Below are 17,321 nucleotides of genomic sequence, written 5' to 3'. Positions count from 1 at the left end.
CGTTTAATGACAACCCTTCTATTGAACTATCGGTCGTAAAGCTGCCTAATGTCGTAAGCACGCCTTTACCTACACCGAACAATTTTTGTTTTTCTCCAATTAGCTTTATATCTCCTAACATCATTAAGGTATCGTACCTCATGATACACACGATACACCCTGTATCCACTAGTGCACTGAAGGTAAAACCGTTGATAGTTGCATCAACGAAGATCATTCCGCCTTTTCTGGTGGACGTTTCTACGTTGCGATCAATTGTATTTACCCGTTCACTTTTTATTGTCTTATCCCTTTGCTCTTTGCACTGATGAGAATACTGCACCTTCTGTTTGCACTTAAAGCAAACGACATTACTAGACCTAGCCTCCGGACAGGCTCTTGCTATATGACCTTCCTTGTCACACTTAAAACACTTCTTTTTCATCGATTCTTTACTCTCTTCAGTATCCTTTGCCTACTGTAGTTTGTACACTTCTAACTTTCTCGTATATGCGGATTTGTTCTTTCAATTCGCCCACCGTTTTCGCTTGATATAACATACTCTTATTTGCCTTATCGTCTGGTATGCCATCCACGAAATACTCTACTACGCTTCTTTCATCTAAAGAGATTTGCTTCCCTATTTCTAAAATAGCAAAAAGGTATTCTTGAAAACTTTCTTTGGGCTGTTTACGCCGGTTTCTTAATGTTCGATGCACTTCAGACGCACATAATTTTCCCCAAACTCATCGATAAGAGAACGCTTTAAACTAGCCCAATCTCTTACTCCTATTAACCCACGTACAAACAATTTTGCTGCTCCCTTAAATAGTTGTTTATGGTATACAAATCGTTCTAAATTATTCCAACCGACCGTGTTAGCCATATCATCAAATTCCTCAACCCAGTGACCAACATCGCAAGTATCATCACCAAAAAAATCTGGAACACTGTCTTTAATGTCACGCAACGAAAATGACACCCTCTGCGAATTCGATGGAGCAGCATTTACATCAACGTACAACGAATTTTCCGATTCGTCGTCGCATCCCCCTTCATCTTGCTCATCACCGAAAACTAAATGTTGTAGCAAACGCAGTTGCAACTCCTTTTTTCTACCTGTAACTCATAAACCTAGTTCCCTTAGTTTTTCTTTTAACGTCTCTACCGTCATTGCCCTAATGGTTTCAGCATCCATCTTACAAATTTATTTTTTCTCTCTTAATTCTTATAAAAATTCAAATTAGGGATACGCTTTTACAAATTTAATTCTGTTTTTTAGAAGCAAATGTACATGTTGATTTTGCTTACAAGCTACAAGCTACACATTCTACTACATTACATCGCAACTGAGTGCAAATAACACACTCTTCTACTCAACTAACTACAAAATCATTATAACTTATCTTAGCTCCCGTTTCTCTGCTGCCGTTGTTCCGCTTTCTTCGTGCGCCGCCTACTGTTACGATGCTTTACTGCTGTGTTGTTCTGCTGCTAGCCGCTGCGATGCTTTGCTGCCTACTGCTGCGATGCTTTGCTGCCTGCTGCTGTGTTGCTTTACGCGTCTTATGCGCCCGTCTACGGTTTGGCACCTTTATACAAACTTCTGGAAAATGCGTTTACTGCCAGCGATATCGGGCTGGGTACAGTTACTTGCAGATTACCAGAAATCACTAACTGTTCACTTTTAGGTTTTCGGTTTTTTGAACGTGTTTTGTCGTACACTTCAGTACTTTGTACCGCTGTCACTTTGTAACTTTCCGATGGCTCCCAAAAACAACTCAAAATTTCTTTCGTTATCACTATTCACTTGGTATTATGTGCTCTTGTGGCGTTGCACATTTCACTACCAATACTCGTACACTGTTCTATTCTAACCACTGTTAGCGCAGTGGTACAGCCACTTGTCCGATCGCAATCTTGCTGTTTCTAACAGCCACTCACAAAATATAATTTATTGTATTGTATTAATATAAAATTTATATAACCGCACAACACATTCCGGACCATCCCGGACGAGCCCCCAAATATAGGATTTAGTTTAAAAAGAACACACCGCGTTTTAGTTTTTTAACTTTATTTCATTCGCACTTTAGAATTCAGGCGGTGGCGCGATCGCATTGTACAACGTCTTCTTAACAACTGATGCTTAAACAAATGAATCTTATTTTTTAATACAAAAATGGATGATCCATATGGACCGTTACAATGATGGCTGCTGATGGACGCTTCGTTAATTAACAGCTGATTTTGCAGTGTTGCCATCTGAGCTACATTATTCGTTCAGTGACAACACTGCCACATGTTCTATATATTATTTCTTCCTACATATATTTTTGGAGGAATTTCTATCTGCTCATTCCAATTGCGAAACGTCAAAACTTACCAGATCCAGTCAACTGTCAAAGTTTGGTACGTGAGCGGTTCTCACATTTCCAGTGGCAGAAGAGTTGGACATCTCTTTATCTCTGCTACTTGCGTATGTCAAAGTACTAATATTTCGTAGGCAAGTGTATGTGCTAGAGCAGAGCTTAATTTGAAGTAGTCATAGGCGGCATATATTACGGTACTTTGACTTGCAAATGCGCAAATAAGCATAGTATCAGAAATAGAAAAACTGTAGCAGAAATAGCGAATTCCGCTCATCCCTTCCTTAGTTTCCGCCCGTAGCGAACAAAATTTGTGAAAAGTTGAGCCCGTAGGGACAACGTAGAAATCCACCATTCTCTTTTGTTTTCATTTGAACAAGGTTGCCATTACTCAATACGCATATATAGTTTTGTACACATCTAACTTTTCAATTATAATTTTTCATAATATAAAACATCGAAACTGAAATCAAACAATTAAAAGTAGTTTATATATTTACAAATAATAGCATTCAACTCTGATTTTGTGTTAGTTTAAGAAAATTTCAAATATATTGAAGACAATTTTTATAATTACTACAGTATACAGTGTTGTGAGAGAGCAATCAGCTGAGTCATTTCTACGGGAAAAATCCGAATCGTGGGAAATTATACGGTATCCTACGGTAAAGCGGGCGGTAGAAACGGTGTTGGCTAATCATTTACATTGCGCTCTCATAAGATAGGTCGTATCAGCTGATTCGACCGATGGGAACCGTTAGGTGCTTTTAATAAAGAAGGAATCAATTAAGCGCTGTATCTTCACAGAGTCTGGAACTTGCTGTACTTAAATAAAACAAATACGTGTTAATTATGAATCTGAACAAAGCCCTGACATATGCAAATATATACACGATATACTTAGGGGAATATTTGCATCTCTGTACATCTTTATACGGCATGAATGAACTTTTTTTTGCAGATTATTAAAGGTGAACGTCTTCCACGTTGTGTCACATAGTTTGCAATTTTTTGTAGGTGAAGAAGGTATTAAAATTTTCAAATGTTTAACAAAAGTATATACAAAATATTGATATCGACCGTAAAAAAATATTTATAATATAGAACGAGTACACAAAATTTCATTGATTTATCTACAGTAGTTAATGAGAACACTGTTTTACCATTTTTTTGTTCTCTAAGATTCAAACTGCGATAATATAATACCTAATGATGCGCTTATTTTCAAACTCGGTAATTCAGCAAAATTCTCAGGGTTCACTTGATGTGGTTTGACCCAGTATTAACTTATTCAACTGTTTGCTCTCAACAGGGACTACTGTAGCAAACCAAGAGATAGTCACTGAAGTGCAATACAAACCACTATTAGCCTAATTGAACGCATTTAATCGTAAAACGAAGACTGCGTCGAGAATGGTAGAGTAATGGTGAAAGTTTTAAACTTTTGACGTCGAACTCTGCTCAAGGAAACTCACCGAGAAAAACTTTATGCCACTAGTAGAAATTAAGAGACCGCTCTGACAAAAACGGTGCTTGGGACTGTTCTGGAGAAGAAAAGGCAAACTGTTTTGCAGACCATTTTTGCGAAGTACTTCAGCCAAATATGGCAATGAATAATTTCTTGATTCCAACACTGTCCCACAATGTACTGAGGGCTATTCACAAGGTGTTTACAACTTCATCTGCGATAAAAGTTAACATAAAAACGTTGAATAAGAAGAAGTTGACCATATAGCACTGCAAATGTTAATAGAGTTACCAAATATTGCTTTTAACTTCTTGTCTCAACTTTTTAAAGTCAACCTAATGTTTGGATATTTTCCAAAAAGGTAGAAAAAGTCGCCGATTATTAGCTTCTTGTCCGTTCTTTCCAAGTTTTTTGAAAAAGTATTGCTGTCAACAATATCTCCTTTTTTCCACGAATACGAAATTATTCCAAATCATTAGTTCGGGTTTTCCATCAAATCACCGATGAGATCAGAAGGGAATTTGAGTTGAAAGGTTGCTGCTCAGCGATATTTCTTGACGTGGCTCAAGCAGTTGATAAAATATGACATGAGGGACTCATACATACAATTAAAATGGTTTAGCCAAAAAACATCCATCAGTTGTTCATATCATACCTTACAAACAAGTGGTTTACAGTGAAAGTAAAAGAATTTATCTTATAGGAGTATCCAATTCTGGCTGGAGTTCCTCAAGGCAGTGGAATCAATACTAAATGTTTTATTTTCCGCAGACTTTCCAACGAGTGCAAAGCACTAACTTCAACATTCACAGACGACACCACAAACCCACTAGAAAATCACTTAAAACTCGTTGGAAGTTGGAAGTTAAGGTTCGTATCCAGCTCTCAAGTAATTGCTCAAGAAAAAAATACCTTATTTCTTCAAGTAATTTTGACAGTTAGTTACGCATTGTGAATGATCCACATTAGAAAATAAACTTTGTGTGTAATATGTATGTGTGTAGTAACATAAATATTTTCATTGCGACTTAAGGAATGTTGTTGATGATTGGTAAGTTTTATACTACATTTCAAAATGAACTATACTTCATAATAATGATTTTAAAAAGAAACAATTGTTGATTTCATGTTTCTTCGCAAAACTAGGTTTGCCATATTCGCATTTTATTGAAAAAATTGTATTAAAAATTGGTACTAGATTACTTTAGAGCTGCATACTAGCACAAGTAAATTTATCGCAGGAATGTTTCTTGACCGTTTCTTGAGCGTTTTTTTATATTAAGTTTTTAGATTTCTTGAGAGCTGGATACAAAGCTTTAAACTGACGCATAAAAGTGAACGAGCACATACGTATGTATGTAAGCGCGTCACATTCACTCTAAAGGTAGGTATCCAGCTCCTAAGTAATTGCTCAAGAAAAAAATACATTATTTCTTCAAGTAATTTTGACAGCTAGTTACGCATTGTGAATGATCCACATTAGAAGAGCAAGACAGAATAAACAACGAAAATAAACTTTGTGTGTATATATATGTGTGTAGTAACATAAATATTTTCATTTTCATTGCGATTTAAGGAATGCTGTTGATGATTGATGAGTTTTATACAGCATTTCAAAATGAACTATACTTCATAATAATTCAATTTGTTAATTTTTGATATTTTTCAAAGATCGTAGGTCATTGTATTTGAAATATCTTCAAGTTTAATAAACTTTCCAAATTTTTTGTTTCAGCTACACATTCGGCCGGAATCGCGTAAGCAGTTGGGGCGCTTTTTTGTCTGGCACCTCCGAAGACAGCCGATAACTCCGTTATTTTTCAACATTTTTGTAAAAAAAATCTTAAAATATAGCTGAAAAAATACCTTTATTACGTTCAAAGAAGTCCGAAATATTCAATTGCGTACTTTCTCTAAAAAAAATTCACGAAATCGCCCAATTTTTCATGCGTCACACTGGTATAGCCCCTTAAAGACGGATACATGAACAACACTGAAATTAAACAACGTAATGATCGCTCAAGTAAGTGAAGTTAAGCATTCACCTAGATAGGCATTTGATCTGGAAGAGACACAATTCTCCAAAAACACAGCCCCTCTGCTTGAGCCATAAAGACCTTCTATACAATTTAGTCATAAAGCCAATATGGATGTATGGAATACAATTATGAGGCTCTGCCTGCGCCACCAGTACTCATAAAATATAACAATTCCAATAAAAAACTCTAATGAAGAATAGGTGTACCATGGTAGAGCTGGTCGAGCACGTCTTCAGAGAAAGGATCTGTCATTGGTTTGATGAGCAATGTTCTTTCTATCGTGCATTACCTTTACTGGACTAAAGCAGCAATTCACTAGTTATTAATATTCTAAAACTTTCGTAAGGCTTAAATTATGAAGGAAGATTCAATAAATAACTCTTTTGGTGTTAGAAAAATGATATTATCCCCATCAACGTTGCATTCACCAAAAAATCTCGGATCACGGTGGCAAGTTTTTATGAAGAAAATTCTTTATTTTTGAATTGTACTCCAGATTCGATAAAACCGATATTAACGTTTTTTCATGTTTAATATTAATCTTTACAAATTAGTATAAGAAGGAATATATTGGGAAAAGTCTTTACGTATTTCTAATCAAACTTCAACTTATTTTTTTTTAATATTTATACTAATAAATAAATAAACAAATATGTACCATTTTGGTCGACCACTTTTTGCCATTTTTCCACTAGAGATATTATTCCATTAGTGTAAATCGAAATTTCGAAATTTCCAGAATGGAAGCGGTTCGCTCGCTGTGTGCTACAGAATTGATACAGCATCGTCTCCGTAATCTTCAAAAAATTCATTGGTGGCTTGCGTGGCATTTTTCCCTTTTTAAAAATAAAAATTTTTAAATATAATGAATTTCTTCATTATTTTCTCTCATTTGTGAACAGCTCTAACTTTTTTTCAACTTCCCCGAATTTATTTTTTTAAATCAAGCTTAAAATCTCACCTTTTCAACACTATATGGTATGACACAATGTGGTTGGTAGCCCTAAAGATGCAACGACATTTATTGACAAAATACGATAAGACTTTTTTGACCAATAAAATGTGCGTTTAGGAGGTTATAGTTTCTTTACAAAGTAACTGAAATATTACTGTAAATATAAAAATATTTTCACGACTTGCGAGAGCACTTCCGTACTTGTTTTAAGTGTAAGGCTTAATGTAAGCATACTTACCGCGTTTTGGTAAATCATCGCGGACTATTTGCCCCGTTAAATTCGTAGCTGTCGGCGTAGGTGGCAAAGCCAGGTGTGCCGGTGTTGTATTACTGGGGTACCAAGCCCAGCCTCCTGATTGTCCATTAAACATACGTAACTTCTCGTATACCGATTCGTTTTGTTGTTGTGCTTGCTGCTCTTTTTGCGAAGCCAAATTTCGTAGAACCCGATTTATTGAGGATACCTTTAAATAATATACAGCAATTGGTTTAGAGCAAAATAATATTTAAATTTTATGGAACAAAGTGCATAGAAAACTTTAGTTAGTGCAACTCAGATAAAAGATGTATGTTCCGCAAATTGTAGCGAGAAAATATCCCTGAAATAATTTGCGGTCTGCTTCGGTTACATAGGCTCAACTGCCGCGAGAATATAGTCTACTATTACAGTTTGAGATTGATTAATTAGTTTCTGATTTTTGTTAGTAGGTGATAGCTAAAACAATATTTTATTTGGAGGATTGCTACCAAATTTAGCCTTAAATAGTCTCTTTTTCATTTGAACGTATTTTTTTATCAAGAATTCAAGTTTAATTAGGGTGACCACATAATTAACACATCAAAGCAGCATAATTTCACTTCTGCGTACAAACACTTAAACACGCGCTCACAAATGTATGAAAAGATAGAACGACGTTCATCTCTTTGATTTCATATGTCGAACATTTAATTAACAAGGGAAGTGACACATTTGACCACTCAGTATACATGTATATGAGCGTGCCTGCTTTGAGGTTGATGTAGAGTGCGAGTGAAGTCACGTGGCGCATAAATGCGAATTCTACAGGTCACCATGCCAAGATGAAATAAATCATGAAAAGGCGAAGGCGATAAGTCAGATCAAATAAATCTCAGCGCGCACGCTGTCACTCAAGTAAAGTTTGATTACTCAATGCGGTTATAATTTGTCTTAATTGCATATATGTATGTACTTATTTACGGTTATATCAGATAGAAGTAGTTGATCCACGACTATTATCTTGCCAAAATTGTATCTCGTTTCAGTTCTAGTTATTGTACCGTACACCCGATGAATTTAAATAAGAACTCATTTTTATAGTAAAACAATCTTAATAAGGCCTTAATTTACATATTTTTAAACAAACAGTTTTGGTAGTATTTGAGGCAAAGTAATAAAAAAGGTGAAAGGCAAATTTTTTTTAAATTGCACAATAAAAGTAAGATTTCTTTTACTATTAAAATGTGTTTTAATTTAAACTTCTCGGGTGTGCGATACAGTAATGGAAACGAGATCAGCGTTATTTATGGCGTCACCTGCTACGCACAATTATTACCGTTAGCAATAGCATATACATACATATAACTAGTAAGGAAGGCTTAAGTTCTAGAATAACCGAACATTCATACTCATGCAACTTACGAGGATTAAAGGGGTATAGGTATGAAGTCCACGGCAAGTTTTCACCCGATTTGATTCGTTCTAAGCACAAAGATGCACCGTTATTAGAAAAACAAGCTCTCTTAATTTTATTAAAATAACTTATATAGGCCAATATCTGTATGTGGTATAAAATCACCCGGAAGTTCAAAAATCTTTACATTTGGTATATGGAAGATTAGGTAAATATTGACCCGCTTTAACACTTTTTTAACATACCGACATACTATTATAAGGAGATAATTCAATTATACATCGCACATTGATCGATATTTTGGTGAAAAATCAACTATAAGCATTGTGGTTTTAACAATACTATGCGAGTTACGAGCTGAAAATAGGCTTTGCAAAGCTTGATCACATATATGTACATATAGAAATATGTATGTATTTGCCATTTAATCGCAGAATATGTAAGACAAAAGGGGGATTCTCTTGCAAGATTGCAGATTGCAAAACTCCTATACCGAAATATATAAGCACCCATTGCAGAATCTAGTGATATATGAACGGCTGATTCGATCAATCTATTGTAAATGACTATTGTGCATGACTATTGTGAATTGGCGCACCTTCTTAACAAAAAAAACTGTAACAAATCTTTATAATTTACATAGAAATTATAAAATCTATTTAAAATTTACCTTCCTCGCCACCCCTGGTGGGGCCATCTATTTGCGGACTGGTGCGTTAGTATCTGCTATCTTTAGCGATTGTCCAGTGAGAATTTCATGACATTTCATTTATTGGAGGTGCAGTTATTGCGTTTTAAGTGCCAGTAGGTTTGTGTTATCGGTGCGGTGCGTAATGAGCTTCGAACAACGAGCCAACATTAAATTTTGTTTTAAAAATGGTAAAACTTTTACCGAAACGTTTCAATTCATGAAACAAGTTTATGGCGATGATTGCCTATCCCGTAGCAGAGAGCACGAGTGGTTTCAACGTTTTCAAAGTGGTCGTGAGGACATAAATGACGATCAACATGTGGGTCAATCAAAATCCGTGATCACCGGAAATTACTTCGAAACTGTGCGTGAATTCATCAAAAATCAGCCGAGATCATCATTGAAATTTATGGAAATGGAATTGAACATCTCCAAAACATCGATTTATCGCATTTTGATCGAACATTTGAGCTTACGAAAGGTGTGTGCACAGTTTGTTCCACAGAAACTGACTGACGACCAAAAATCCGTTTCATCGATCGGATTATTTGACCAAAAATCACTTCTTCTTTTTCGGAAAAATGCATTTATTAATGAAAACAAACGTTATGCAGGCGTAAATAGGAGCATTTTCCTTCAAAACCCGGACAAAAATGAGAATTACAAACTTTAGCAATGCTACTCAAAATTGCTTTTTTTAGTACCTAAGTACCCGTACTACAATGAACCGATTAAATAAATGACCTTCAGACCACTATATTGCCACACAAGTAGTCGGAACCTAGACTTCGTTCAGTACACACGTCCTTATTCGCGATACTCTCTATTGTTCTCGAAATTGCAAGTGGCCTTTGTGTTGCGTGAAGTGAATTCTGGAAAATATTTTTTATGGATTCTGGACAACATGGTATGTATATAATATTAATAATATAAAGATTAATTTGGTTTATGTATTATTTTAATTTTTTGGGAAAACGATGAATCATAAAAAAAACTAAATTTTTTTTTTTAATTTTTTTGAAATTAGTGTTTTTGTTATACTGTCGGGGCATGTCGAGCTACAAATTATTTTTTTTACTAAACTACAGGGTTTCTACTTGACATATAAGCTTAAACATTTTCCCCGTGACAGTGTATATTTGCGCCTAAAATAGATGCAATTGCGTGAAAACATTTTTGTCGGTATAAGAATCGAGGGGATTGTAGTTGAGGTTTAATTTTGAATATGTTCATACAAATAAATGTCAATTGAAAAAATAACGGATTTAACGCCGTTTTCTCAGTCATGTTAATAGTATCTGTCAGTTCTAGTTAAAAAAAAAGTTCTTTATCGAAAGAAGGAACCTTGGTTAAATTTACCAGAATTTAACTTACAAATGGCTGCTAACTAAACATTGAGAAAGTGGTCCTTAAATTTTGGCATTTTACTAAAAACTACAATTACAGTTGAACTTTCCTAACTCGAATTACCATAATCCACAAACGAATTTCAAGTTATGGCGGGAAATTTGTATGCAATTTGACTTCAATTGCTAATTCAAGAGTTCGAGTTATGGAAGTTCAACTGTATTATATTTTTTGGGGGATTGTGAATGCATACGTATATTTAGGAATATACACAGTGAAATCTCCCACAAACAGACGCTGACCAGCCAGCCTTTCTGTACAGTTATTAGAGCTTAAGAGAGCGTCGATTTAATCGAGCGTCCATTTAATACAGCTTTCACTGTATTTATTATTTACGAATTGCTTTGACTATCCTATCTTCTAAGTTGATACATACTGGACACAATGTGGTAAATTTTTCCAAAATCGGTTAAGTAGTTTAGGAGTCTATCGCGGACAAACAACGTCACTCGTAATTTTTATATATTATATAAAGATTAAAACAACTGACTTTGGAACTTTCAATACTTAATACAGTGAATTAAGTCTGTTAGCTCTCAATTAATAAATGTTTTTACTCATTTTTAATTGAATACGAATATTACTATGCATTACATTACAAAGCCTTTCATCAAATACATTTAAATTTCACATTTTTTTTCACTGTTTTAAATTTTTTATTAGCGATCTTGAATGGCGGCAACAGATCTCTGCGTTCCCATAAGTATATTTTTGGAGGAATTTCAATCTGCTCATTCCAATTGCGAAACGTCAAAACTTACCAGATCCAGTCAACTGTCAAAGTTTGGTACGTGAGCGGTTCTCACATTTCCAGTGGCAGAAGAGTTGGACATCTCTTTATCTCTGCTACTTGCGTATGTCAAAGTACTAATATTTCGTAGGCAAGTGTATGTGCTAGAGCTTAATTTGAAGTAGTCATAGGCGGCATATATTACGGTACTTTGACTTGCAAATGCGCAAATAAGCATAGTATCAGAAATAGAAAAACTGTAGCAGAAATAGCGAATTCCGCTCATCCTTTCCTTAGTTGCCGCCCGTAGCGAAGAAAATTTGTGAAAAGTTGAGCCCGTAGGGACAACGTAGAAATCCGCCATTCTCTTTTGTTTTCATTTGAACAAGGTTGCCATTACTCAATACGCATATATAGTTTTGTACACATCTAACTTTTCAATTATAATTTTTCATAATATAAAACATCGAAACTGAAATCAAACAATTAAAAGTAGTTTATATATTTACAAATAATAGCATTCAACTCTGATTTTGTGTTAGTTTAAGAAAATTTCAAATATATTGAAGACAATTTTTATAATTACTACAGTATATCGAGACTGGTAACCCTGCGTTGTGAGAGAGCAATCAGCTGAGTCATTTCTACGGGAAAAATCCGAATCGTGGGAAATTCTACGGTATCCTACGGTAAAGCGGGCGGTAGAAATGGTGGTGGCTAATCATTTACATTGCGCTCTAATAAGATAGGTCGTATCAGCTGATTCGACCGATGGGAACCGTTAGGTGCTTTTAATAAAGAAGGAATCAATTAAGCGCTGTATCTTCACAGAGTCTGGAACTTGCTGTACTTAAATAAAACAAATACGTGTTAATTATGAATCTGAACAAAGCCCTGACATATGCAAATATATACACGGTATACTTAGGGGAATATTTGCATCTCTGTACATCTTTATACGGCATGAATGAACTTTTTTTTGCAGATTATTAAAGGTGAACGTCTTCCACGTTGTGTCACATAGTTTGCAATTTTTTGTAGGTGAAGAAGGTATTAAAATTTTCAAATGTTTAACAAAAGTATATACAAAATATTGATATCGACCGTAAAAAAATATTTATAATATAGAACGAGTACACAAAATTTCATTGATTTATCTGCAGTAGTTAATGAGAACACTGTTTTACCATTTTTTTGTTCTCTAAGATTCAAACTTCGATAATATAATACCTAATGATGCGCTTATTTTCAAACTCGGTAATTCAGCAAAATTCTCAGGGTTCACTTGATGTGGTTTGACCCAGTATTAACTTATTCAACTGTTTGCTCTCAACAGGGACTACTGTAGCAAACCAAGAGATAGTCACTGAAGTACAATACAAACCACTATTAGCCTAATTGAACGCATTTAATCGTAAAACGAAGACTGCGTCGAGAATGGTAGAGTAATGGTGAAAGTTTTAAACTTTTGACGTCGAACTCTGCTCAAGGAAACTCACTATGGAAGACCGAGAAAAACTTTATGCCACTAGTAGAAATTAAGAGACCGCTCTGACAAAAACGGTGCTTGGGCCTGTTCTGGAGAAGAAAAGGCAAACTGTTTTGCAGACCATTTTTGCGAAGTACTTCAGCCAAATATGGCAATGAATAATTTCTTGATTCCAACACTGTCCCACAATGTACTGAGGGCTATTCACAAAGTGTTTACAACTTCATCTGCGATAAAAGTTAACATAAAAACGTTGAATAAGAAGAAGTTGACCATATAGCACTGCAAATGTTAATAGAGTTACCAAATATTGCTTTTAACTTCTTGTCTCAACTTTTTAAAGTCAACCTAATGTTTGGATATTTTCCAAAAAGGTAGAAAAAGTCGCCGATTATTACTATAGCCAACCCTGGAAAAGCGCAACGTTGCCGTTATTATATCAACCAATTAGCTTCTTGTCCGTTCTTTCCAAGTTTTTTGAAAAAGTATTGCTATCAACAATATCTCCTTTTTTCCACGAATACGAAATTATTCCAATTCATTAGTTCGGGTTTTCCATCAAATCACCAATGAGATCAGAAGTCAATTTGAGTTGAAAGGTTGCTGCTCAGCGATATTTCTTGACGTGGCTCAAGCAGTTGATAAAATATGACATGAGGGACTCATACATACAATTAAAATGGTTTAGCCAAAAAACATCCATCAGTTGTTCATATCATACCTTACAACCAAGTGGTTTACAGTGAAAGTAAAAGAATTTATCTTATAGGAGTATCCAATTCTGGCTGGAGTTCCTCAAGGCAGTGGAATCAATACTAAATGTTTTATTTTCCGCAGACTTTCCAACGAGTGCAAAGCACTAACTTCAACATTCACAGACGACACCACAAACCCACTAGAAAATCACTTAAAACTCGTTGGAAGTTAAGGTTCGTATCCAGCTCTCAAGTAATTGCTCAAGAAAAAAATACCTCATTTCTTCAAGTAATTTTGACAGTTAGTTACGCATTGTGAATGATCCACATTAGAAAATAAACTTTGTGTGTAATATGTATGTGTGTAGTAACATAAATATTTTCATTGCGATTTAAGGAATGTTGTTGATGATTGGTAAGTTTTATACTACATTTCAAAATGAACTATACTTCATAATAATGATTTTAAAAAGAAACAATTGTTGATTTCATGTTTCTTCGCAAAACTAGGTTTGCCATATTCGCATTTTATTGAAAAAATTGTATTAAAAATTGGTACTAGATTACTTTAGAGCTGCATACTAGCACAAGTAAATTTATCGCAGGAATGTTTCTTGACCGTTTCTTAAGCGTTTTTTTATATTAAGTTTTTAGATTTCTTGAGAGCTGGATACAAAGCTTTAAACTGACGCATAAAAGTGAACGAGCACATACGTATGTATGTAAGCGCGTCACATTCACTCTAAAGGTAGGTATCCAGCTCCTAAGTAATTGCTCAAGAAAAAAATACATTATTTCTTCAAGTAATTTTGACAGCTAGTTACGCATTGTGAATGATCCACATTAGAAGAGCAAGACAGAATAAACAACGAAAATAAACTTTGTGTGTATATATATGTGTGTAGTAACATAAATATTTTCATTTTCATTGCGATTTAAGGAATGCTGTTGATGATTGATGAGTTTTATACAGCATTTCAAAATGAACTATACTTCATAATAATTCAATTTGTTAATTTTTGATATTTTTCAAAGATCGTAGGTCATTGTATTTGAAATATCTTCAAGTTTAATAAACTTTCCAAATTTTTTGTTTCAGCTACACATTCGGCCGGAATCGCGTAAGCAGTTGGGGCGCTTTTTTGTCTGGCACCTCCGAAGACAGCCGATAACTCCGTTATTTTTCAACATTTTTGTAAAAAAAAATCTTAAAATATAGCTGAAAAAATACCTTATTACGTTCAAAGAAGTCCGAAATATTCAATTGCGTACTTTCTCTAAAAAAAATTCACGAAATCGCCCAATTTTTCATGCGTCACACTGGTATAGCCCCTTAAAGACGGATACATGAACAACACTGAAATTAAACAACGTAATGATCGCTCAAGTAAGTGAAGTTAAGCATTCACCTAGATAGGCATTTGATCTGGAAGAGACACAATTCTCCAAAAACACAGCCCCTCTGCTTGAGCCATAAAGACCTTCTATACAATTCAGTCATAAAGCCAATATGGATGTATGGAATACAATTATGAGGCTCTACCTGCGCCACCAGTACTCATAAAATATAACAATTCCAATAAAAAACTCTAATGAAGAATATGTGTACCATGGTAGAGCTGGTCGAGCACGTCTTCAGAAAAAGGATCTGTCATTGGTTTGATGAGCAATGTTCTTTCTATCGTGCATTACCTTAACTGGACTAAAGCAGCAATTCACTAGTTATTAATATTCTAAAACTTTCGTAAGGCTTAAATTATGAAGGAAGATTCAATAAATAACTCCTTTGGTGTTAGAAAAATGATATTATCCCCATCAACGTTGCATTCACCAAAAAATCTCGGATCACGGTGGCAAGTTTTTATGAAGAAAATTCTAAAACTTTCGTAAGGCTTAAATTATGAAGGAAGATTCAATAAATAACTCCTTTGGTGTTAGAAAAATGATATTATCCCCATCAACGTTGCATTCACCAAAAAATCTCGGATCACGGTGGCAAGTTTTTATGAAGAAAATTCTTTATTTTTGAATGGTACTCCAGATTCGATAAAACCAGTGGCGGATCCACGGGAACCGCAGAACCTGAAAGTTTCACTTGTTTGCTAGAAAAATATTATCAGCAATAAAAAAATGAAAATACAGCAGTGACACTCTTCTCACCAAATACACTATGGAAATCACAACAAGAACTTATTTAACCCTTTTCTGGGCGACTCACAGCGGAAGTACTAAATTCTGAATTGAGAAAGAGTCGAAGTCTTGAGTACAGTATGAGACATATGTATATGCCCCAAAGATATATAGAATTAATGAGGCGTTCGATAGTCGCAAGCGGCATCGTGTCTATATGTTTTTCGTAGTTCGTGGTGTCACCTAGCGTCAGTTGACACCATGAACCACAAAAAACATCTGCGGGCATACGAGGTGTGTTCAAAAAGTATCGCGAATTTTGTGTTTTTCAAAAATTATTTATTTATTTATGAATACACTTCAAAAAATCATTTTTTTTTATCTTCTTCAGCTCCTCCTTCGATGCCGTCTTTATCTCGTCAAGAGAAGCGTAACGTCGTCCTTTCATGGGCCTCTTCAGTTTAGGGAACAAGAAAAAGTCACAGGGGGCCAGATCTGGGAAATACGGTGGCTGCGGCATCATTAGTGTGTTGTTTTTGGCCAAAAAGTCGCGCACAAGCAACGATGTGTGAGCAGGGGCGTTATAGTGGTGCAAAAGCTAATTTTTGTTCTTCCACAAATCCGGGCGTTTCTGGCGGATTGCTTCGCGCGAATTGCGCATAATTTGCAGGTAATATTCCTTATTGACCGTTTTTCCCTGTGGCAAGAACTCATGTTGCACCACGCCCCTGCAATCGAAGAAAACTGTCAGCAAACTGTCGCCATACTTTTTGAACACACCTCGTATATGTCTCATACTGTACAATTGGTACTATTGAGTATAAAAACATTCGACGCATGGTGATGTTTCATTTAAATCCGTTTATCTTGACAAAAATGCCTCGACTTGACTGTCCAATAGAATCACGCTATGCCCAGCTGAGCGGAATCATCTATATAGCAACTATAAGTTGCCCAAGTTACCCATTCCATTTTCGTCAATTTCTGTGAAGTTATGTATACCTTATTCTGGAAAATAAAGTGCCCAATTTTGAATATCTAAAATGGTAAGTATCGATGTTGTTTCGATTTTACTGTTCATTTTTGTGCGTGGTGAAATTTCACTGACATTCAAACGAGTGTTTACATAAAAATTGAGGTTAGGTTTGTTTATTCAATAATAGTAGTAGCCAATTTTGCATATAGCACCCGAGTTTTAACTTGCCCTCGTCCTCGGAACCCGGCGATTCCCGACGATAACAGCTGGTCCGGAAACGCCTGGAAATCAGGCACGGAAATTTTCCCGGCTCTGTCGGGAAATGTTCCCGATTTTTATTCACATTTTGTAGAAAAAAAATATTCGGCCGGGTTCGAACCCTAGGCTGCGCAAGCTTAACCACTACTCCACCGGCGACTTTGAAATGTAGATCTCAAATATGATAGACCTTCGCTAAGCTGTTAAACCGGTTTGACAGACAATGAAGAAAATGAATCTCCGAATGGAGAGATGCACTACGATAAGGACTAATAGATGTGCGGTCATGCTGTCAGATATCGGAACAGTCAACGAAATTCGGAGAGAGACAAAAAATGCTGTCATGACTCCGTGTTTCTCGCACAAACTCAACAACAGTATTTCAAAGTCAGTGAAAGTACGATTAATCGAAAACGTTGCCAGTGCCATACGAGAAGTCGACAAATTCTTCAAGAACTCATTTCCAAAACGTGTGACTGTATT

At 35.4% G+C, this 17,321-nt stretch overlaps 1 protein-coding gene across 5 annotated transcripts in view; it reads right to left on the bottom strand.

Moving 5' to 3' along the window:
• The window catches only part of LOC126765676 (paired box protein Pax-6), a 112,254-nt gene that overhangs the window by 65,384 nt on the left and 29,549 nt on the right, over nt 1-17,321 (bottom strand). For all 5 annotated transcript variants that reach the window (XM_050483368.1, XM_050483373.1, XM_050483371.1 and 2 more), the window contains one exon: nt 7,049-7,274. In XM_050483368.1, coding sequence (XP_050339325.1) covers nt 7,049-7,274 — 226 coding nt within the window. The remainder of the gene's footprint in view (nt 1-7,048; nt 7,275-17,321) is intronic.

The sequence above is a fragment of the Bactrocera neohumeralis genome, unplaced genomic scaffold, assembly GCF_024586455.1.
Source record: "Bactrocera neohumeralis isolate Rockhampton unplaced genomic scaffold, APGP_CSIRO_Bneo_wtdbg2-racon-allhic-juicebox.fasta_v2 cluster11, whole genome shotgun sequence".
Lineage (NCBI taxonomy): Eukaryota > Metazoa > Arthropoda > Insecta > Diptera > Tephritidae > Bactrocera > Bactrocera neohumeralis.
Note: the sequence above shows the minus strand (reverse complement) of the source record. Positions and strands in the feature narration are given on the sequence as shown.